The sequence below is a fragment of the Dryobates pubescens genome, chromosome 31 (assembly GCF_014839835.1).
Source record: "Dryobates pubescens isolate bDryPub1 chromosome 31, bDryPub1.pri, whole genome shotgun sequence".
In the NCBI taxonomy this organism is placed as follows: Eukaryota; Metazoa; Chordata; class Aves; order Piciformes; family Picidae; genus Dryobates; species Dryobates pubescens.
In genome coordinates, this window is record NC_071642.1 from 12,127,599 (window position 1) to 12,149,882 (window position 22,284).

Consider the following 22,284-nt stretch of genomic DNA (forward strand, 5'->3'; position numbering starts at 1 on the left):
AGCTGGGCAATGCCACCACCTTGTGGCCCGTATGGTGACACCACTGCTAGAACTGCTGCTTCCAGGAGGGAATAAATCCAGCGTTGTCCTGCTCTTCTCTTCTGAGATAACTTTGCTTAGACTTCGACTCATGGATAACCTCAACAGCTCTGGTATGTGCTGTTAGATTTAATGAGGGATGATCATTTAGTCGTTGCTATTACAAAGCTGGTGTCTGTCCCAAGACGTGGAAAGCTACAGTTACTGATTGAACATGCCTCCTGCTCATGTAACCCCAAAAAAATGCCTTCCCAGGACCACTGTACTGACAGAGAAGTCTCTTCTGTCTCCTGACCCACACTCCAACAGACTTTCCCATCTAAACTTTTCTTTTTCCTTATAGCATCTTAAGGCCAGACTGATTCCTATAAACTCCTGCTACTCTCTGCTTTTGAGTAGTGTAAATATACACTTTGCTTCTGACCTCAATCAAAACTAAGTTTCATAGAGTCTGGTCCATAAGAAGCCTTCCTCTCTGCCCCTCCAAGCACAAATGGCAGCATAGACTTGAAGTTATGCTGTGCAGAGAAGCAAGAGAAAGCACGTCCTGAGCAGTTCTGAAGGAAGGGGAATTGCCTGCTGGATTAGACCCAACTTTCAGTGCCACACAGACCACATTAACAGCAAACTGGAGCAAATAAATGGAGCATCAGCAATTCCAGGCTTTGTTAATGAGGCATCTCACAATCTGAAGCAAGTTCATCTCCTTTCCCTTGCCTTCTAAATCAGGGTTATCACACCTCTGCATCATGATTAAAGATCCTCAGGTGACAGCCAAAACGAATTAAATATAAAAGTCATCAGGTTTGGCCACATGACTATTTATTATAAAATTCAGTTTTACTCTGTATGAAACAGCCATAAAGAAACAAAAATGCTTTGGATATCTGCTACTGATATAATCAAGACATCCTGTATGATGCAAACCTAGGCTGCTTTCCAGGATGCTCACAAACATTTACAGCAGTTTTCCCTGCAGTCACCAACACAGAACTGGTTCAGGGTGACATCAGAGCCAAGAGCACAGTTTCCAAGGAATGGACATTGACAGCCTGCAGTGTCCTCCTCAGGGGCAGAGTTACACCCTCTGTCTGGAGGCCACACATACTGCTTTGCTGGATTTAGAGTTGTCTCACAGTTCCATTCCTCAGTTTAACTTATATGTGCCAAGTAGTCACAGACCTCAGAGAGACCTTTATATTGTGGTCAAACTCATTCCAAAAACATTGAGATACTGCCTTCTCTCTTTTACCTTCCTGCTTCTTTCAGGTCTATGTGGAGCAGCTTCAGAAGTCTGCCAGTGAAATAGCAGAGGCTATACTCTGTGGGGAATGTTTTATTGCAGAATCAGCCATTTTACTACTGTTCTTATTTTCTCTGAAGCAGATCAAGACAAACTAGGATTTCAGGACTGGAAATACCTACTTTGGGAGTGATTAAGAACAGTTATGGAGTTATTCTTGTCACTTTTCTCACTCAGATAAGCTCTAGGGTCCAATTTCTATAAGCATTTGAACACCCTATTCCCTTGAGCTCCTTTTGAAGGTTTTAGCCAATGTAGTCTTTCCTCCAGATCTCAATAACATTTGATACCTTCACACACTACCTGGAAATTTCTTAATCACAAATGCTACAGCTTCTTTGCAACATTCATAGTACACCTAACACCAATGATGTGCTGCGGAAAAGAACAACCCAAACCAGAGAACCAGAACACTGTTGAGAACACGAGAAAATACTTCTGAACAAACTCCTCCTTCTGCAGGCCTTGGTGCCTCAGTGTCAAACAAAAATATTGTCCTAAGGAGCAATTTCCGGAACCAATTTAAATTTCAAAACTAATTTATTTCAAGGGAAGAGAATTTGAGCCATCTCATGTCGAGATTAACAAAGATCCAGTAAAACAGAAAGGAGTTTTATCAGCAATCAGAGGTGTAAGCTCACAGCCTGTTTGCACAGCTGCGGAGCAGCAAGCCAGGCTGCTGGGGAGGTTTCCATAGGTGGCAGCATGACTGCAGAGTTCCAGGAGGAATCAGAAGAGCACCCACGGAACAACTTTCCAGGAACTCTCTGCAGTGCTGCCACCCAGGCAGTGGTGCTCTGTAGAGCTGCTCTCACCAGGCACCATTCATCAAACTTTCAAGCTTTTTGGCACAGCGTGTTCTCTTTCATCACTGATGAGGTGAGAAAACTCCAACACTGATGCAATTAAAGTTTCAGAAAATGCACTTTAAGCTGGTGCAGTTCAGTTCTCATTGTGAGACCTGAACTGGTTGTACTGGCATTCACACACCTTCAGTGGAGAGGAGAAGGAGAACTAGCAGAGTTCCTCCCCAAGACAGGCACAATTCCTGCTGCAGTTCACACAGCAGTAGCAGAAGGCTCCGTGGGCTGATTTTACTCAGCTGCCCAGGCATCTGCTTCATCAGCTTCATACATGCACATGGCTCAGGATTCCTGCTTACTGGTATTGAGGATACTGGTAAAAAAAAGTCACAAAGGAAGCTGCCTGTTATCTCACACCTGCCTCACATGGCTATGCTTTTGCTTCCCTCTCCTGGCTGACTTCAGCCTAGAAAACGCGGAGAAAATTGCAAAACCCCAGTGTTGTAGAGAAGGCTGAAGAGAAGACATTTGCTGTTTTACAAGACTTGCTGGCTCATCATTTGGCACCTGAGACAGGATAGAAATTATCCAGAACGTGGGTGCTCCCAGTTCAATCCTCCTTGCCATCCTGATACAGCTAACACTGTGCACACCACCTGTTAACCTCAGGTATATCAAGCATAAATCCCCCGAGCTGCTCTGAAGAAGCATTCCTGGCAGCACTAACTGAAATGCCACAAACCTTTCTGAACATATAAATGGGAGAGAGCTGATCAAGCCTGCCCAGGATTCATTTTTGGCAAGGAGACAAAACAAACTCCTGAGGAGAAGGAGTGGTTGGGTTTTGTTTGGTTGTTTTCACTGAAGCTTTCATTTGAAGCGTTTTGAGAATTCTGTTAAGTCTCTACCCAAAAAAACCCAAAAAAATAGAAAATTGCAGTTTAGCAAAAATCATTGGCTGCAAGCCTCACAACTTGTCATTTTGACAATGAATGTTACAGAAAGTCAGATACAACTTCTCCAGGCTTGCCTCCTCTTTCACAGCATCTTAACAAACAGCCATATTCCCACAAATGAAAATAAAAAAGAGGACATTTGCATTTTGCATTTAGCTATTGCTACAAAAAAAATAATAATTTCTTGGATTTGTTTTCATGACTCTCCACCTTCCTTCCAGTAAAGCCTTCTCCCCAGGCGCCTCCTCATTTCAACTACCACACTGAAATTCCCTTTTAAAAGCCAGCTGCAAACAGATTCCCATTCCTACTCCAGCACATTTTCCCAGTCTTCTCTAAATACTCCCCCGAAAGCATGGGAAGCTCTTCTACCGTGACCCATTAATACTACAAAGGGCAGCTAGTGTCTGTCACATTGATGAGATCAGTGCTCTGAGGGAAGCAAAATTCACGAGGTGATGATGAATTGAATTTTGTTTTCTTAAATCAAAAACCAAAACGAGCACCCAATTAATTGTTCTATCCAGTCCACACAGCGAACTTAATTAACTATTTAATTAAACAATGAACTAACGCTGTTAGCAAAACGTGACATGGGTCAGGCCATCCAGTCTTCATCTTCTTTTCCTCCCTTCCTCCCTCAAGTTTTACCTCCACAGCAAGGCAGAAACCTCTCTTTGTTACAGCTGCAGCACCAGGGTCATTGACTAAAGAGCTGTGTCCAAAAATAACCAAGCAATGTCCACTCTGCTTGGAGCTGCCTAGCGTCGTGTCCTCACACCTGGCACAGCCTTCGAAATTCTACACCTCCTCAGAAGGGAATTAAAACCCAAGATCCTGTCTCCTTGTGTACTTTTTTAGACACAAGGACTTTGTTTTCCTCCGTGTTAAGCATTTCTAAAGAGCCTAGGATACCTGCATAGCACCGCAGCTCTTCAGAGAGTTCTTGGCATATTCCACAAAGGGTTATTATTCCCTGACCTGAATTTCCCAGATAGTTTTAGAGGATGTTTTCATCTTTGTTTTCTTTTGCAATTATTCTGGCATCACCAAAAAATCTTATTCAGGGTGTATTTTGCACAGACATCCAAAGGAACTTCAGGTCTCCCTTAGTAAATAGCAGTTAGAGTTATTTGTGCAGCAAAACAGTGTTAGATGCAGTGGGATAACCCAAATGCATGAGCCTAGTGAAGAAACTATTGTTGTTCCTGCATTGAGGGAAAAGGGAAGGAAGAGATGAGATTATTTGCTTAGCTCATGAAACAAATGTTAAACAGAACAGAGGAAAAAATACACATCCCTTAAGTTCCTTATCAGTCTCTAATTTAAAACTTACCATTGATTTTTGTAAAGAAAAACCATAGGATTAGCCCCTTTTTGACATGTGCTGGAAGCTTTTTCACTGAACAGTTTTGAAAATCTACCCCAGAAAGGGCTGCATCTCAGTGCTGTTTGGAGCAGCTGCTACAATTGACACAGCTTGTAAACCAAAAGGAGCAGTTCCAATGTCAAAAAACATCATAAAACCGTTGGGAATGCAGATCACTAGGGAGCAAAGCTTGCCTCCAGGAGCAGCTAACCTTTTTTACCTTTACATTCAACTCTGGGATGATTTTTGATAAGATGCAACTACAAATGTTTGTCTGGATTATTTTGTTTTGTGGATGTGTACCAAACCAAGATGAGGAATGGCAGCAATATTTAACAGTGCATGTAGCTGGGCCTTTTCAGGAGTCCTAGAAACATCAGACACTGAGAAAACAAAGGTTTGGTGGCTTATCGCTGCTGGCTCATTACTGCTGTCGACAGAAGTCCTAGGTGGGTTGGAATGTGCCTCATGGAGATCTTGATTTGAGTTGTTTCATGGCCAAAACCACATCTCTAAGCACAGGGAATAACACTGGATAAACATCACTGTAGTTCATGCACAATTCATGGCTGCCAGCTTGGGCCCTGTGGATGGTATTTTCCAATTCACTGGATTTTGCTTCCCCAGCCTTCCCCTCAAGACCAGCATCCCGGCAGTTACAGAGGACTCTGGTGGTGCACCCAGTATGAATCCATTTCAGAACTGACTCATGGGGACAGGGCTTTCCTGGTAAACAAAGCACCCATTACAGTCACAACAGAAGCAAGATACTTACTCCATTTAGAGCACTGCATCACATCATCTACACTGTGAGGGTGGCAAACACGATGCTGAAATCAGCAGCTAACTACGACTTGGGAGGGAAAGAGTGGTCAGGCTGCAAATTTGGCAATGCTGGATGAAACCAGGACTACACCCAGGCTGCTTGCAACAGCATCTGCTGATGCTGGCACTGCACGAAGGAATCAGAGGAAACAGCAAGCTATTTCAAGCTGCTGCAGAAAACACCTCTTCAAAGGAGCACTGCAGCTTCATTTTCTGGGCTGGCTGCTCCTATTTCTTGTGGCAGACCCCAAGTCCAGTTACCTCATGCTCATTACTGTTCTCAAAGGACAATAGAGATATAGTGGTTTAAGCAAACAATTGCCTCTTTATGCAGTGTTCTGTCTAACACAAGGGAAGAAACACCCAGCGAAAACATGGGGCCTACAAGAAAGCTAGGAACAGACTTTTTGCAAGGGCTTGCAGTGATAGGACAAGAGGGAATGGATTGAAGCCTTAGGAGGGGAAATTTAGAAGATATTAAGAAAACATTCTTTACAGTGAGGGTGGGGACACACTGGCACAGGTTGCCCATGGAGGCTGTGCTTGTCCCCTCCTTGGAGGTGTTCAAGGCCAGGCTGGATGAGGCCTTGAGCAGCCTGGGCTGGTGGGAGGTGTCCCTGCAGGGGGTTAGAACCAGTCATTTACATGGATACAGAACCACACTAAAATCATCAGAATCTCTGCCCTGACTCCCAGCAGAGCTGTCACACCTCCAGACTCTTTGCTGCTTCAGTATTCCCAGCACCATCATCTGCTGGTTCCAGGACCCTTCACCATCAGACACAGCTGAGCAGCTTGCCAGACAGCTGCATCTGCTGTGTGGGCTCTTGGGTAGAAGGGACTTACCACACTGCTCAACAGCCAGAGCATGCATCTCCTAATGAGGGCCTGACACAGAGAGTCCTCTTCAGGAGCTTCCCTCAGCCACAGCCCCTTCTCACACAGCTTCACTCGCCAGTGTGCTCCCTGCAACCCAAGGGGAGAGCATTAAGGAGTCTGTGCAGCAAGGCTAAGTGCAGCCAGTATGTTCTGGGCACAACAGTGAAGGCTGCCTGACCACAAACCACACCAGACAATGCCTGCTGCATTTCCTTATACCCCTGGTAAGGTATCTGCATTCCTTTGGTACAAGTGAGAAAAATAAAGCTTCTAGATGCACATTGGTAGCTTGGGTCCCCAAAGGACCCTGGCCCCAAGAACAAGTTAAGGAAATAGCCCCAGACAAGTAACCCACTTTTCAAGCATGTTCCATGACCTGTTCTTAAAGCATGTTATAAATGTTTTAACTGAAAGTCTACTCCTAGGACCCAGTGAAGTGCTACCATCCTCTGCTTATTTCCAATTTTTTAAGAAATAGGAACAGAAAACATTTGCTGGAGGTTTCCAAGGGAATCAACAACACAGCAAGGATTAGAGCTAAGGATTTCCTGTCCGATCTGCAAACCACACCTCTCTCCTGTTTACAAAGTGAACTTATTCCCTAGCAGAAAAGCCACATGAATGGAACAATTCATTCTGCTGTTTCAGCCTCCCTTCCTTCCCCTCTCAGTTCATTCCTGGCATTACCTTCAGAGCCTTATCAACTTGTCACCAGGGGGTGACAAAGCAAAGCAAGCAAGGAATGTTTCAGAACAGTTTCAGCTGCAAATACCTGAGTAATGCTTGTTGAATTAAAGTTTGAAACACTTAAATATCCTAGAAATACCCTGCAGTTGTTAGTGAGAAATGAAACCAGAGATAACCAAACTCATACAGCAAGGAGTAAGCTAACGAATGCCTAATGCCAACCATGCCAGCTACCTGCATGTGTCATTTTTGCACACGACTCAAGTGTTACTACTCAGAGTAAGTTACTACTAATATTTCTATGTATAGTATGAATCAAGATGTTTCTTGGCATTAGCTTTCCCTTTTGTTTTAGAAGTCACATTTCACATTCACACTTTCCTCTGGAATCAAAAGCTAAAACCAACTTGAACAATTTCAGCCAGATTTCTTACATCTTTCTGTGATTCCAGCCTGTTTTTCACATGGAAGCTACTGGAGACTTTTTGCAGGTCTTTGCCTTAGCTCCCCCTCTTCCTGCAATCTGTTCCATGAAGGTGATGAGTGAGGCTCCTTTCACTTGAGAGTCGCCCAAGGCTTCCTATAGATGCAGCATGTTAACAGTGCAGTCTGTGCATGAAGTGATGGTTTTCCCTCCCAGATAACCTCTTGTTACAGCTGTTGGTGTTGTTATCATGTTTCCTCTATTGATCTCAAGGATTCAAAGAGATTGGGGAGCATTAATTGTGCCTTTCTACAGACTAATAGCAGAAGGAATTCTTGACACTTTTTAAAGTGTTTTTTGAGTGGGGATTGATTTGGCTCAGTGTATCTAGGTCTTTGTCACTGCTACAAAGAACCTGTGTTTTCAGGCTGAAAAATGCAGTGAAAACTGGGGCTGGGAAGCACTAAGGCATCTCTTACCTTTAGGCAGAGAGCAGCTCTACTTAGACTGTTCCCTGTAGATGGTTATCTAATCTGCTCTTAAAAGTGCCTGGTGGTGGATGTGCTGTGGACGTTTTCAGAGATGTAGTTCAGCATTTAATTGTTCTAGTTGGAATAAAAACACTTTCTGAGTGGCTTGCCTTGTGTTCTTGGTGCTTACTTTAGCAAAATTGTTCTCACTTCACTTTTTCTATGGCTAGCAGGTCTCCAAGTTATCCTCAACTCTAATTCTAGTTCTAGCTAAAGCCAGAGGTGATACCAGCAGCCCAGCTGCAGTGCATGTACACTAATGCACAAAGCATGAATAACAGACAAGAGGAGCTGGAAGCCTTGTTGCAGCAGGAAAGTTATGATGTAGTTGCCATCTCAGAGACGTGGTGGGATAGCTCACATGACTGGAGTGCTGCAATTGACGGCTACAGGCTCTTCAGGAGAGACAGGTAAGGAAGAAGGGGTGGAGGGGTGGCCCTGTACATCAGGGAGGCACTAGATGCCGTTGAGATGGAGATTAGGGATGATCGGGTTGAGTGCTTGTGGGCAAGAATTAGAGGGAAGACCGGCAGGGCAGACATCCTGGTTGGAGTATGTTATAGACCACCCAAACAGGAGGAAGATGTTGATGAAGCATTCTATAGGCAGCTTCAGGCTGTTTCCAGATCTCCTGACCTTGTTCTCATGGGCGACTTCAACCTGCCTGACATCTGCTGGGATCTCAACACAGCAGAGAGGAGGCAGTCCAGGACGTTCTTAGAGTGCATGGAGGATAGCTTCTTATCCCAGGTGCTGCACGAGCCTACCAGGGGCAAGGCTATGCTTGACCTCCTCTTCACCAACAGGGGAGGGCTGGTGGGGATGTGGTGGTCGGAGGCTGTTTAGGGGCCAGCGACCACGAGAGAATTGAATTTTCAGTATTTGGTCAAGCTCGGAGGGGCAGCAAGAAGACCTCCACTCTGGACTGTCAGAGGGCAGACTTCAGGCTACTCAAGGAACTAACTCAGAGGGTTCCTTGGGAAAAAGCCCTTAAAAACAAAGGGGTCCAGGAGGGCTGGACCTGCTTCAAGGCGCAGGGACAGGCTGTGCCAATGTGCTGGAAGATGAGCCGCCAGGGCAGACGGCCAGCCTGGATGGGCAATGAACTTGTAATAGAGCTAAGGGCAAAAAAGAGGGTGTATCATCTTTGGAAGAAAGGTGAGGCAACCCACTGAATGTTTAAGGATGTTGCTAGATCATGTAGTTAAAAAATCAGGGAGGCAAAAGCACATTTGGAGCTTAGCCTGGCCTCTGCTGTGAAGGACAACAAAAAGTCCTTCTATAAATACATGAATAGCAAGAGGAAGGGCAGGGACAACCTCCACTCCTTGGTGGACACGGAGGGGAACGTTGTAACAAAGGATGAGGAGAAGGCAGAGTTACTTAACACCTTCTTTGCCTCAATTTTTACTAGCAGAACAGAATGTCTTCCAGACAGCTGGCCTGCAGAGCTGGCAGAAGGAGCCAGGGAACTGCATAGTTTCCCTCTGTTCCAGAAGGAGGGGATAGTTAGAGATATCCTCAGCCGCTTGGATCCCCACAAGTCCATGGGACTGGATGGGATCCATCCTAGGGTGCTGAGAGAGCTGGCAGATGTGCTGGTCAAGCCACTCTCCATCATTTTTCAGCAGTCCTGGCTCACTGGAGAGGTCCCAGAGGACTGGAAGCTGGCCAACGTGGTGCCCATCCACAAGAAGGGTCGGTTGGATGAACCAGGGAATTCCAGGCCTGTCAGCCTGACCTCAGTGCCAGGCAAGGTTATGGAGCAGGTCATCTTGAGTGCAATCACACAGCACTTAGAGGATGGCCAAGGGATCAGGCCCAGCCAGCATGGGTTTAGGAAGGGCAGGTCCTGCCTGACCAACCTGATCTCCTTCTATGATCAGGTGACCCACCTGGTGGATGTGGGGCAGGCTGTGGATGTAGTCTACCTGGACCTCAGCAAGGCCTTTGACACTGTCCCCCACAGCAAACTCCTGGCCAAGCTGTCAGCCCATGGCTTGGATGGGAGCACACTGCGATGGGTTAGGAACTGGCTGGAGGCTGAGCCCAGAGAGTGGTGGTGAATGGTGCCACAGCCAGCTGGCAGCCAGGCACCAGTGGTGTGCCCCAGGGATCAGTGCTGGGCCCCATGCTCTTTAACATCTTTATTGATAATCTGGACGAGGGCATTGAGTCCATCATTAGTAAATTTGCTGACGACACCAAGCTGGGGGCAGGAGTTGATCTGCTGGAGGGTAGAGAGGCTCTGCAGAGAGACCTCGACAGGCTGGGCAGATGGGCAGAGTCCCAGGGCATGAGATTTAACACATCCAAGTGCTGGGTTCTGCACATTGGCCACAACAACCCCAAGCAGAGCTACAGGCTGGGGTCAGAGTGACTGGAGAGCAGCCAGGCAGAGAGGGACCTGGGGGTACTGGTCGATGGTAGGTTGAACATGAGCCTGCAGTGTGCCCAGGCAGCTAAGAGGGCCAATGGCATCCTGGCCTGCATCAGGAACAGTGTGGCCAGCAGGAGCAGGGAGGCCATTCTGCCCCTGTACACTGCACTGGTTAGGCCACACCTCGAGTCCTGTGTCCAGTTCTGGGCCCCTCAGTTCAGGAAGGAGGTTGACTTGCTGGAACGAGTCCAGAGAAGGGCAACAAAGTTGGTGAGGGGTTTGGAACACAGCCCTGTGAGGAGAGGCTGAGGGAGCTGGGGTTGTTTAGCCTGGAGAAGAGGAGACTCAGGGGTGACCTTATTGCTCTCTACAACTGCCTGAAGGGAGGTTGTAGACAGGCAGATGTTGGTCTCTTCTCCCAGGCAGCCAGTACCAGAACAAGAGGACACAGTCTCAGGCTGCGCCAGGGGAGGTTTAGGCTGGATGTCAGGAGGAAGTTCTATACAGAGAGAGTGATTGCCCATTGGAATGGGCTGCCCAGGGAGGTGGTGGAGTCACCATCATTTGAGGTGTTCAGGAGACTTGATGGGGTGCTTGGTGCCATGGGTTAGTTGTTTAGGTGGTGTTGGATTGGTTGATGGGCTGGACATGATGATCTTGAAGGTCTCTTCCAACCTGGTTTAATCTATTCTATTCTGTTCTAGTTCTAGCAGCTCTAGTTCTGAAAGCTTCCACACAACAGTTCTCTTTTTTGTTCCAGAAGCCCCTCTATCCTTGCCTGTATTTTTGCACTTGCTTTAAAATAAAGCTCCTGCCAAAATGCAGGTGCATGAATCCTGTACAAGCCATGCTTAAACAACACGTTGAACTAATACTTCACAAATTGTGATCTCATCTCAATCATTGTAGTTTAGACCTGCTCTAAACAAATCACCTTTCGATCTGGTATTAAACCTGTCTTGCAAACTACTGGTCTAATGATCATATGGAATTCTTCCCAAGCATAATTAGCTGTTCTGTTTTAGCTTTCACCAAGCTAAAGTCAGGAAAAAAGGCCTTAGTAATTTCTGAAAGAAAATGCTGAGCCTTCCTCTTGGAATAGCAGAACTTGAATCCAATGAACTTTCCACTTTTGGGATGACACAAGCTGCCTGCTTGCCACAATTATTGAGTTTGTATTGCCCAGGTTTGCACAATGATGGGGAGCTTGGGGCACTCCAAGGAGCAGCAGGTAGTGCTGTCACCTTGCCTTGTTTGGGAAATGGCTCTTGAGAAAATTACTGATAGTTACAGAGGGAACTGAAACTTGTGGACCATCCTCTTCAGCTTTTATCATTGTTAATACCTCTACTGAACTGCCCCATGACAGAGCAGGAGAGATGATGCTTTTATGCTACTCTGAGTATTTCCTCAGCAGTGCAGATGCTCAGAGTTGATAGAATGTTTTATTTAGGTTTTCTTCTTTTGAAGATTAAAACCCAATGAGTTTAGAATTGCTCTAGTGAAGTAGGGCACAATGTATGTCTTTGTAGTGTATAAGTTTAGGGTAGTGAGGCAGGAACTGAAACTGAAAATGCTTAAACTTTGGGTTTAGCTAAAAACTTCTGGCTACTGGTAGTTGGGGCTTTAGAAGTGGGACCTGGTTAAAGTGACTTTGGGTTGAGTAAATCCTGATGGAAAAAGCCAATGAAAGATCTGTGTGCCAACAGAAAACTTGCTGACACGCTGCAAATAGTGCAGAAGGCCTCCCTACTTGAGCAAAGCTGGTGTTGGGGTGGCATGCAGAAGCTGGATGGGTTGGGACTTGCACCACAGGCATTTTACCCTGGGAGTTTGCCTGAAACTCACTGCAGAGCCAGCATCTGCCTGCCCCTTTGTTAAGCATGAAATTCCACATTGCCATTTTAAGATGTGACTCAGCACTGTTTTGATAATGGTTGTTAATTAAGTGGCTACACAGATAGAAACAATTATATGAAACTAAAATTGGGGAAACACAATGTGAATATTAGCAAACATTTCTAGGAGCAAAAGGTGTTTGGCTGTGAAATCTCCCAAAAAGCAATGCAAGCTCTTGCTGAGACACTTGCAGATAGAACGAAGGACAGAACACTGCAGGGAGTTGCATTGCCCTGATGTCAGCCTGTGTGTGACCTCTGACGGCTCAGCTGTTACTAAATTCCAGTGATAATTTTGGGAATAATTACTCCCTGAGTTGTTGTAGTTCATTATAGTCTTGTCTAACGGGTCAAATTACTGGGAAGCTAAAGCAGATCCAAGATGAGTTCCTGAAGGAATTCTTTGGGTTGCTTGATCAGTGGTTTGACATTTAATATAAATGTCTTTTTACTAGCTGCCAGTCACATTTTGCACTTTGATTTTTAACTTGTTCTCACTTCGGCAGCTCCTGATCTATACTATTGTGAACTGAGCACTCTGTATGAACTTTACTGTGCTTTGAGAAACACAACCAGAAACATTTTTCTGTGGTTCCTTGTCCCAGGATGTTCCTCAATTTTCCTGGAGATGTTCTTTAGTCCATAGAGTAAGAATTAGTAATTAAAGCGCAACTGCGATAGCTAAATGTTCATCAAAGCTTTGTGCTGTGGGTGGCTGTGCATACATTTCACAGTCTCACAGTATCACCAACGTTGGAAGAGACCCTGAGGATCATCGAGTCCAATGTGTCTCCACAGACCTCATGACTAGACCATGGCACCAAGTGCCACATCCAATCCCCTCTTGAACACCTCCAGGGGTGGTGACTCCACCACCTCCCTGGGCAGCACATCCCAATGACGAACGACTCGCTCGGTGAAGAACTTTCTCCTCACCTCCAGCCTAAACTTCCCCTGGTGCAGCTTGACACTGCATCCCCTCATTCTGGTGCTGGGTGCCTGGGAGAAGAGACCAACCCCTTCCCTCAGCCTCTCCTCACAGGGCTGTGCTCAAGGCCTCTCCCCAGCCTTGTTGCCCTTCTCTGGATACCTTCAAGTGTCTCGATATCCTTCTTAAACTGAGGGGCCCAGAACTGGACACAGGACTCAAGGTGTGGCCTAACCAACGCAGAGTACAGGGGCACAATGACCTCCCTGCTCCTGCTGGCCACACTGTTCCTAATACAGGCCAGGATGCCATTGGCCCTCTTGGCCACCTGGGCACACTGCTGGCTCCTGTTTAGGCAGCTGTCAATCAGCACCCCCAGGTCCCTCTCTGTTTGGCATTTCTCAGCCACTCTGCCCCCAGCCTGTAGCTCTGCATGGGGTTGTTGTGGCCAAAGTGCAGCCCCTGGCACTTGGACTTGTTAAATGCCATGCCATTGGACTCCGCCCATCTGTCCAGTCAGTCGAGGTCCGTCTGCAGAGCCTTTCTGCCCTCTAACTGACCAACATCTGCTCCTAACTTGGTGTCATCTGCAAACGTGCTGATGACTGACTCAGTCCCCTCATCCAGATCAATGAAGATATTAAAGAGGATGGGGCCCAGTACTGATCCCTGGGGGACTCCACTGGTGACTTTAATGTAATACAGTTCCTGGCTGCCCCGAGAACCTGAACAAATGCTTAAACCCCACTGAAATCCAAGGGGCACTGGGATGTGCTCACAGTAGTGATCCACAGCTGCCAAACCTGCTCATGCTCATTTGCACAAACTATTCACACCAGCTTGAATCCTTGCGTTGCCTGAATTAACAAGCGAGTGAACACCCAAGCAAAGACTGTGTTTTCCAAGATGTCTTACTAATTACCCTGGTTGTGATTTAATGTTAATTATTTATTATACTTCTTTATATTCTGTAGCAGTTAATTCAAAACAAAACCCTGAAATGTTGGAGTTATGATCCATCCTTCTGGCGCAATGATATTAAGACACAATCCCTCTTAGAAAAGGTTTAATTACAAGGTATGCACTAAAGCTTCATTAATTTACATTACAGAACTAATTGCAGGTCTGGAGTTTTTTTGTTTGTTTTGGTTTTTTTGTTCTTGTATTTTGGGTTTGGGGTTTTTTGTTGTTGTTGTTTGGTTGGTTTGGTTTTGTTTTCAATACGTGTGGTGGGTTGAAAAGTCCCCTCCAACATTAAATTTGCCAGACCAGCTCAGTTGGAAGCAAATGAAAGCTGTATTTACAAGCAGAACTACAATCTACAGTGAAATGCAATGAATTTATACAAAATATACAGTATTTACAATATTTACAGGTATTTACAATTAATAAACAGCACAAGCACCCCCCCAGCCAAAAACCAGGGGAAGCAAATAGCTTCTCCCTCCCTGCCCCTCCTTTCCCCCCTTGTACATAAAAGGGGTAAGAGAAAGGAGCAGAGAGATGCAGCCAAGGTCAAGCAGAAGGAGTTAGTATCTCCCAGAACCAAGAGGTGAGAAGAAGAGACATTGTTTGGCACAACTAGTTTAAGTCCCTTATCTCTTCCAATGGGATTGTTTAGAACTATCATTATTTTCCTTTTTACACCCAATAGTAATTTATTTACATTTTACTACTTTCTGTTCAAGATCTGTGAAGAAATTTTAAAGGCATAGCCTAAAACTACTACAATGCAGCAGAAGTTCTTGAAACAATGTTCATTCTACTATGAGGGTCAAATTCTGCAGTAGTTGTACAGAAGGCAATGAATGAACTGGAGTTTAGTTGCAAATTTTCCTGCTAAATGGTGGCAGACCAATTCTGGCTAAGGTTGGAAAGGATTTTTTAAGGAATCCTGGAGGGGGGGGGAAAGAAATGTCATATTTTCATTCCAATTGGGTATCAACTAAACACAGCCACAAATCTGTAGAACTGAGTGTATTTGTTCCTCGGCTCTAAGAAGGGTGGAGCTGGGTGTTAAGAGAAGGGCCTTAATGCTGTAGTGATCCAAAGAGAGCCTGTCTTTACTGTGAATGTTTTCAGACTTGCAGTGTGTTTGGGTTTAGGTTTTTGGATTGCTCTCAAAATGGACTAAGAAAAATACTGGGTTCCAGATATTCCCAAACCTAGGCGAGTTTCAGTTTTTGAGAACGCCCCATGTGTGCTGAGTGCTCCTTCAAACATTTTATTGTTTGCAAGATTGATTTTTCAGTTCTTTAATTTGCTTGTGCAATCCTTTATCAGGGATGTAGAGGTACATCAGCATGTGTCCAAAGCAGACAGTGGTGGGGTTCTGGTGTTTACTCTCACACCCAGAGCCTGACTGCACTTGTGGGTGTGTTTAAAGGATGCTCAGTTTCCCAGTGCCGTTTTGTGCTGTACCAGACTAGGAATTCTGTGGTCTCTCGTTTAAGAAAACCATCCTTTTGGGTGGTGTTAGCTGGAAATAAAAAGCTAGTCTACATGTGATTATAGAAGACTTGCTTCAAAGCGTGTTGTGTTTGTGGCAGTGCTGGGTTTTCAGGGTAAACTCATGAATCTCCCAAGGGCAACCTGGATTAGCAAACTATACCCAGCCTGAGAAGAAAACATTTGCACAAACATCTGTGAAGGGAAACAGATGACTTTCTCAAAATCTTTAATACATTATACTGAATCAATTATCCAACTCCTCTGTGTTAACCACAGCTGAGATTTTAACTGGGACCCAGCGAGCTAAGACCCAGCGAGCTAAAAAGGAGCCTTCATCCTCTCTAAGCCAGCAGGAGTGGTGCCAAGCTGGGCTCGGCTGGGTCTTTCTTTGCAGCTCTTGCTGGCTGTTGGTGTGAAAGGTGGATGGAGCCCAAACATAGCTCGGAGCATGGCTGGGTGTATGCAGCGAATAGCAATGAGAACGGCACAGAGGCGCTGGGCTTCTCCGGTGAAATCAGAGACCGAGTCTGCAGACGTTATGGAAAGCATCCAAGAGGATGGAAAATGTGCATCAAACAGGTTCTGTGGCTACAGCGAGGAACTTCTGCGTGAGGAAGAGGCAGGAGAAGGAAGGGAGTGGAGGCAAGTTAAAAAAAAACCACCCAAACAAACCAACCCCCCGCAACAAACCCACAGACAAACCCCCAACCAACCAAAACCCAAAAACAAACAAAATCCAACCAACCGACCAAAAAAATAAAAATCAAACGACGCCGCAGAAGGAGGGAAATAAAAGGTGAGATACAGAGCGTCCAGCCGGGAACGGAGCCCTCGGAAGAGGCCTTCCCTGCAGGGCCGAGCCGAGGGCGGAGAGGAAGCGCGGACAGGCGCAGCAGTAGCCCGCCATGCTGCCTCGCGATACAGGGGCCGGCGAGGGCGGCCTGCTGCTACGGTGGGTCATGAGGGACCCTCTGCGCCGCCCTCTCTGAGCACCGCCCCGCCCGCCCCCCTGCCGAGTGACGTCACCCCCAGCTCGGCCGGCGCCATTTTGAAAGTGGAGGATTCGGGGGGGGCCCGGAGCGAGGCGCGGAGCGGGGGCAGCCCCAGAAACGGAGCCGGCCGCACCCCCGCCGCCATCCGCCGCCATCCGCCCCCTGCCGCCGCCCCCCGTCCGGCACCTGCGGCCCCGCCGCTCTGCGCCGAGACCGCCCGACCCGCCGCAGCCGCTATCGCCAGCCCAACATGGCAGGTAAGGGGAGGCTGCCCCCGCGGGGCACCGGCCCCTGCCGCCGGGCGGGGGGCGCAGGTGAGGCTGCGGCAGCGGCCTGCCGGCCACGGGCACTGGACAGCCTCCGTGCCCCGCCTGCCTCAGCTCGCCGGGGTTTTCTCCCTGGCCTCGCAGCCCGCCGCTGCCTTTCCCGAGACTGTGGCTACCGGCGTGCCGCTGCCCCTGCCTCGGTCGGTGCCCCGGCCCCGCTCTTCTCCGTCTCGCCTGCGCCTTCCCGATTTATTTTTTTTCCCCCCCTTCTGGGGGGTCGTGTTGCTCTCCCACCCACCCTTTATACCTTTCCCTCCCTTCTAAGGGGAGAAAAAAAGCCCACCCCAAAAGCAGGCAAGCAGTGAGGCGGAGGGGCTCGGTGGGGGAAGGGGTGTGTTTTGAAGTTGGGCATGCCGGAGCCTTGCAGACTGGGTGGGTCTTTCGCCTCCTTTTCCTGGCTGTTTTTTCCGCCCCACAGACGTTAGGAATCGGGTCCCTGCCCGAGCTGTGTGCTCAGGTGGAGTTAGTGTGGGCTGCACAGGGCTGCTGTGCGCGGGGAGGTGTCGAGGTGCAGACGTGCTTGTGTCGGGAATGAACTGCAACCTTCTGCAGGCTGCAGCTTTTAAGCATCTGCGAATGAGAGTAAAATTAGGTACGGGGTGTAATTAAATAATACAAGTCTGGCTGTGTTTTCTTTCTTATTTCTTCCTATGCTCGCTCCCCATTTTGCATCCCAAAGTGCTTTTGGTAGGCTAGAAGTGTGTATGCATAAGGCCTCCTCCTTCTTACTTTTCCTTGAGATTTCTTAATTTGGAAACACCTCCGCCCCCTCCTCTGCACGTTAATTGTCTTTCCAGGGCCTTGCATTTGGAGGAGCAAGCAGGAGGGGCTGCAGTAGGTTTGTGCTTTGGTTTTTTTCCCCCACACCATATGCCCATGCTCCACCCTCCTCTTTTTGTTGTAATCGTGGGGAGGGAAAGTGCTAACTCGGTTCAAGTGAATTGTATGAAAACCAAAATTTTAGTCGTAATTAGAAGGAGCAGTGGATTTCTTACAAGCTGTGCCCTTCAAGTGCTTCCATGGTGGCAGCTGCTAAATGGCAAATGAGGCTGGAAAGGGGATGTGTTGTTGGTGTGTTGGGGAATGGTAGGGGAGATGCGAGGCAGAGCTCTCCAGGGCAGCCTCAAGCAGGTCCCTCGCATAGGTGGGTGCTTGGACTTGCCTCCTCAGGCTGCCTGCCTTGCATGGCTGTAATCCTTCAGAAAAGAACTTAAGGCAAGGAAAAAATGCAGACTGGACTCTGATTGTGTTCCAGTACTTCCCTCAGCATTCTGAGTCACTTGGGTTGTTGGGGGTTTTTTGGTTATTTTTTTTGCAAAGGTTATTTTGAGGTTTCTGATTTCCTTGTCTTGGATATTTTCCCCCTTTAAGTTAGTGTGAAAGCATGAAGAAGTCCCTTCTCTGTGCTTTGTTGTCCCCAGAGCCGTGGCAGGGCTCTGGATTAGTGTGTAAATGCCATCTGTTGCTCAGCCTGTTGGAACTGTGCTGAGGAAAAGTTCCATTTTGACAGTGGCTTTCAAAAGAATTAAAAAAAAAGAAAGTCCGTTTTAGCCTCTTCCTGTATGTGCTTAGCCCTGCAGTGATTTGCTCAGCACGAAATGCAAAAGAAATGGGTGGTGTTTTTTGGTGCGTTTTGGTGGCAGGGTTCAAATGAATCGCTGCCTTCCGCCCGGCCAGTAATGTTCCTGAAGTTTTCTCTGCGATCCGTTTTCTATGGTAGTAGAGCTCGTTCACATCACGTTGTTTGCTTGCTTTTCTACTCGGATTTGCTGCCCTTTGCTTTTAAGACTGATAAATGTTTTCGTTACTTCAGCGAAGAGACTAAAACTGTGGTAAAACTCTTTTTCTTCAGCCTTTAGTGGAGGTCGAGTTGAGTGTTGTGTAAGCAAAGGAGGCTACGGGCGCCCTTGGTTTGCGTTGGATGAAGGATTGGAGCTTTCCAAAGCGTGCAGCTTAAGTTTGGTTTTGTGTGTTGGTAGAGGGTTCTGACTTCTGCAGGAGGAAGAAGGTTCCCGTGCGAGATGATGTTGGCTTTAAACGCGTGGCCCGAGTTAGCTTGGTCGATGTGCCCGACTCCAGCGAGCTCTGGGTGGCCGGAGGCTGCTGCGCTGAGCGCTGGTGTCCCGCTAATGCCAAAACAATCTCTAAAGGAAAAAGGTGGGGAGGGGCGGCCTGGGACTGTGCCTCCCGCTGCTCGGGAAGTGGGCGTGCACCGCGCTGGCTGAGATGTTCTGCTGACTATTGTGTGCTTGCTCCTGCGGGAGGCTCTCATTTTTTTTCGTTGATTGTGGTTTGTTTTTTTTTCTTAGGAGCTGGAGGAGGCAATGACATTCAGTGGTGTTTTTCTCAGGTGAAAGGCGCTGTGGATGATGATGTAGCAGAAGGTAAGAGCAATATATTTTTAGTTGTTGTGTTTTTTTACTGAATATTTTCCGATTTTTTTAACCACTCTTGAGGCAGGGGGATGTGGATGTGATCTTACTGAGATACCTCAGAGCTGCTGTAAGAACTGGAGCAAAGCAAATAGACGTTATTTGCGTTCGGATACCCAGGTGCAGGGTGGGATGAAACGGGTTTGAGTGTACTGTGCTGCACACTTCTAAGAAGGGCTGAATTCAGGCTGCTTAAATGTTTTGCTGGAATAATTTCCTAGGATTGTAAAAATTTTCCTGTCATTCAGCTTTTGATTTATTTTTTTTCCTAATCTGCAAAATGGGAATGTGATACTTGCATTTCACAGGGAAGTTTTTTGAGAGATAATTAATGTTTGTACTCTTTGAAAATCTAAGTGTTAGATAAAGATTAGGTCATTTTCCCAATCTCTCCTGCTCCTCTTAATGAGAAGAGGAAGAAATCTGAGTATTTGTGCACTCTGACTTGGGAAGTAAAGGAGGTGTGTGTTTGAAATAATACTGGAAATTGCCTGCAGTATTCCCAAGGTGGCAGTGCCAAATGTCATCTCACACTAAGATGGCTGCCTCTGGTTGTGACTGGTTGAGAAATGTCTTTCTCATTTTCTTTTACTGGGCTGCTGCATCGCTGTGCGGGAGAGCAGGCTCTCTTCTGTGAGAAGACTCCCACTGACTTCTAACTTTCTTCGTCTGTGAAGTCCTGTTTGCAGAACAGAGCCTGCCAGATCGGGAGTTAAATGTTTCTTTGCAAGCAGCTGGCCCTTGGCAGTTAGGCAATTGCAGGGCATTTTTCTTTCTGTAGGTATCTTGAATGCTCTGAGTTACAAGCAAGATTCATGCTGTGTCTAGGAAAGCCATTACTACAGTTTCTATTGTTTCCACATTCCACCTGTGGCTCACTAACTTCAGAGGCCAGTATGTCAGTGTAGACATCAGTGACTTGTTTCTATTGGTGCAGCATGTGGCAGAGAATATGCCTTCAGTGATGGGAGAGGGGACAAGAAAGCTGTAACTATGTTTGTAAAGTTTCATTTAAAGTTCTTGGGGAAATACGTTCCAAAGCTTGAACTCAAGGCTATTGTTAAATGTAATTTTTTCTTCCTCATCAGACTTCAAATTCTGAAACCTTTAATGAAATACCCAACTAAATCCTTGAAGAAGTTCAGATACTGAAGTTGTCTGTGTGGCAGGTGCTTTCAAGTAATTCTGCATTAAAACAAACATGCTGACATGCATGTAATAGAGATGAACTTTCTATATATGTGTGGTCAAGTAGTTTTCATGGGGCTCTGGACATGCAGAAGTCAGGAAATAGGCTGTCCTTGACTTCCTTGGCTATGCCGAAGCATTGTGCATTGTGTTGGGAAAGATAACTCACCAGCCTTGTACTTCCTGACAGGTTAGCAGTGCACTACGTGGACTGCAGCCGTGGTTGGGGGACTTCACTGTAAGTTCATTAACGGGCTTCGCTTTCAGCAAGCCAGACAGGATGGCTGCCAAAAACTTCTAAGAATGTCCATTTCTGACTTTATGGGAGACATAGCCTTTCTGATTTGGTGACCCAAAGAGAACTTTCACCCCAGCATCAGCTGTAGCTGACTTAAGACTTATCCTAAGACGAAAATGCAGAGCCTTGATAGACTTCAAGACAGCCTGAAATGTAAATGCCTAGATCCTGGAGACAGCTTCCAAGGCTGGTTTTGATACTTGATTGTAATGAGTTGTGGAGCTGAAATTCTCCCTCCTTACTGTGTGTTTAGCTCCCACAATTCCTGCTGGAGATGGTTAAGAGCCAGTTGTCTAATTGAAATGCAGTTTCGGCTTCCCTGCTATCCTTCAAGACTTCTGATGATACTGTTGGAAGGATTAATAATGCGTCAAGCTGGTTGCTTTTTTTCCTTCTCTAGCCATATTTCTGGCTTGGGGGCTCACTCCAATGAAACACAGCCTTGTGTGGTTCTTGAAAAAGCTTTGCATGCTGCTGGTCTTCATTCAGGATGCCCAAGGAAAAGTTGACAGTGGCTCTAAGTGTAGTCTGGGGACTTTTCTTCCTTCCCTGCCTTTCTGCCTGCTTTCTTGTGGGAGGCAACATGCTGAAAGATGAAGAAAATCATGCTGTCTGAAAGTGAGATGGTTGTTTAACCACTGTGATCTGCAAGCTGATGAGTGTGGGCTCTGACCGTCGCTGTGCCTGAGGACAGTGCCAGTTTTTGTGTGGTCATACCTAGGGTGTGGATTTTTGTCTTTTGAGAGGCTATAGAGAGATTAGATCTCCTGTTTTAGGAGAACTTGTGGAATGCTGAAACTTCACTAAAATCAGAGTGAAGAAAACAAACCCGAAGGAAATTAGGGGTTTCACTTTCTGTTTTCTTCCCCTTGGCAGTGCAGTGTTGCAATGTTTGTATTGGAAAGCTGGCTTAGGCTGAATCGGGAAGTGTTGACCAGGAATAAGGCATCGTCCGGTTAATTGCACTGATCAGCAGAGCATGAACCCTGTGGCCTCTCCACAAGGTGATCTGTGAAACATGGCTGATGGAGGGGGGAAAAAATAATATAGTAACAGCAGCAGCAACTTGGAAAAGGCCTCCTGAGAAGGCTGGTAGGCATCTTCCAAGTCAGCTCTGACCCTGTAACCTCTCCTGTAGAACCAGTATTGCTGTGGGTGCTCAGGCTGGCCTGTCTGGCTATTGCAAGGTCAGTATTTGGTAGCTTTGGCTGAAACATGAACTCTGACACATACAGGTTTTGATTTTTCTGGCTTTCTAAGCACTGTGTGATAGATGGATGTGACTTTCTTGCAGAGATAGTGAGGGTGGAAGGGAAAGAGGGACAGCTCGAGGAGAGGAGATGGCAGTGAATCTGTACCTGGAGACTGCCTGTGCCATTCTGCTGCGGCAGAGCTTTTCTGATTCGTGGAGTACAAATGTGAGGAGCAGAGGAGTAGCCTCTCTTCTGTTGATAAGTGTGGAATCCATCCTTGGTTTAAGCTGTGGCCTGGCTCTCTTGTTAAGCACAGAAATTGGGTTATAAATGGAAATCTGAGTGTCAGCATCATTATAATTTAGGCCATTGATTTTAACTAA

At 46.7% G+C, this 22,284-nt stretch overlaps 1 protein-coding gene across 2 annotated transcripts in view; it reads left to right on the forward strand.

Moving 5' to 3' along the window:
* Positions 1-16,504: 16,504 nt before the first annotated feature.
* The window catches only part of PPP2R2A (protein phosphatase 2 regulatory subunit Balpha), a 29,030-nt gene continuing 23,250 nt past the window's right edge, over positions 16,505-22,284 (forward strand). The window contains exons 1-2 of one of the 2 annotated variants that reach the window (XM_054174867.1): positions 16,505-16,721; positions 19,100-19,174. In XM_054174867.1, coding sequence (XP_054030842.1) covers positions 16,715-16,721; positions 19,100-19,174 — 82 coding nt within the window. In that variant the 5' untranslated portion in view covers positions 16,505-16,714. Of the gene's footprint in view, positions 16,722-18,458; positions 18,507-19,099; positions 19,175-22,284 lie in introns of those variants that run through there. The other variant, XM_009901596.2, reaches the window with a different exon arrangement.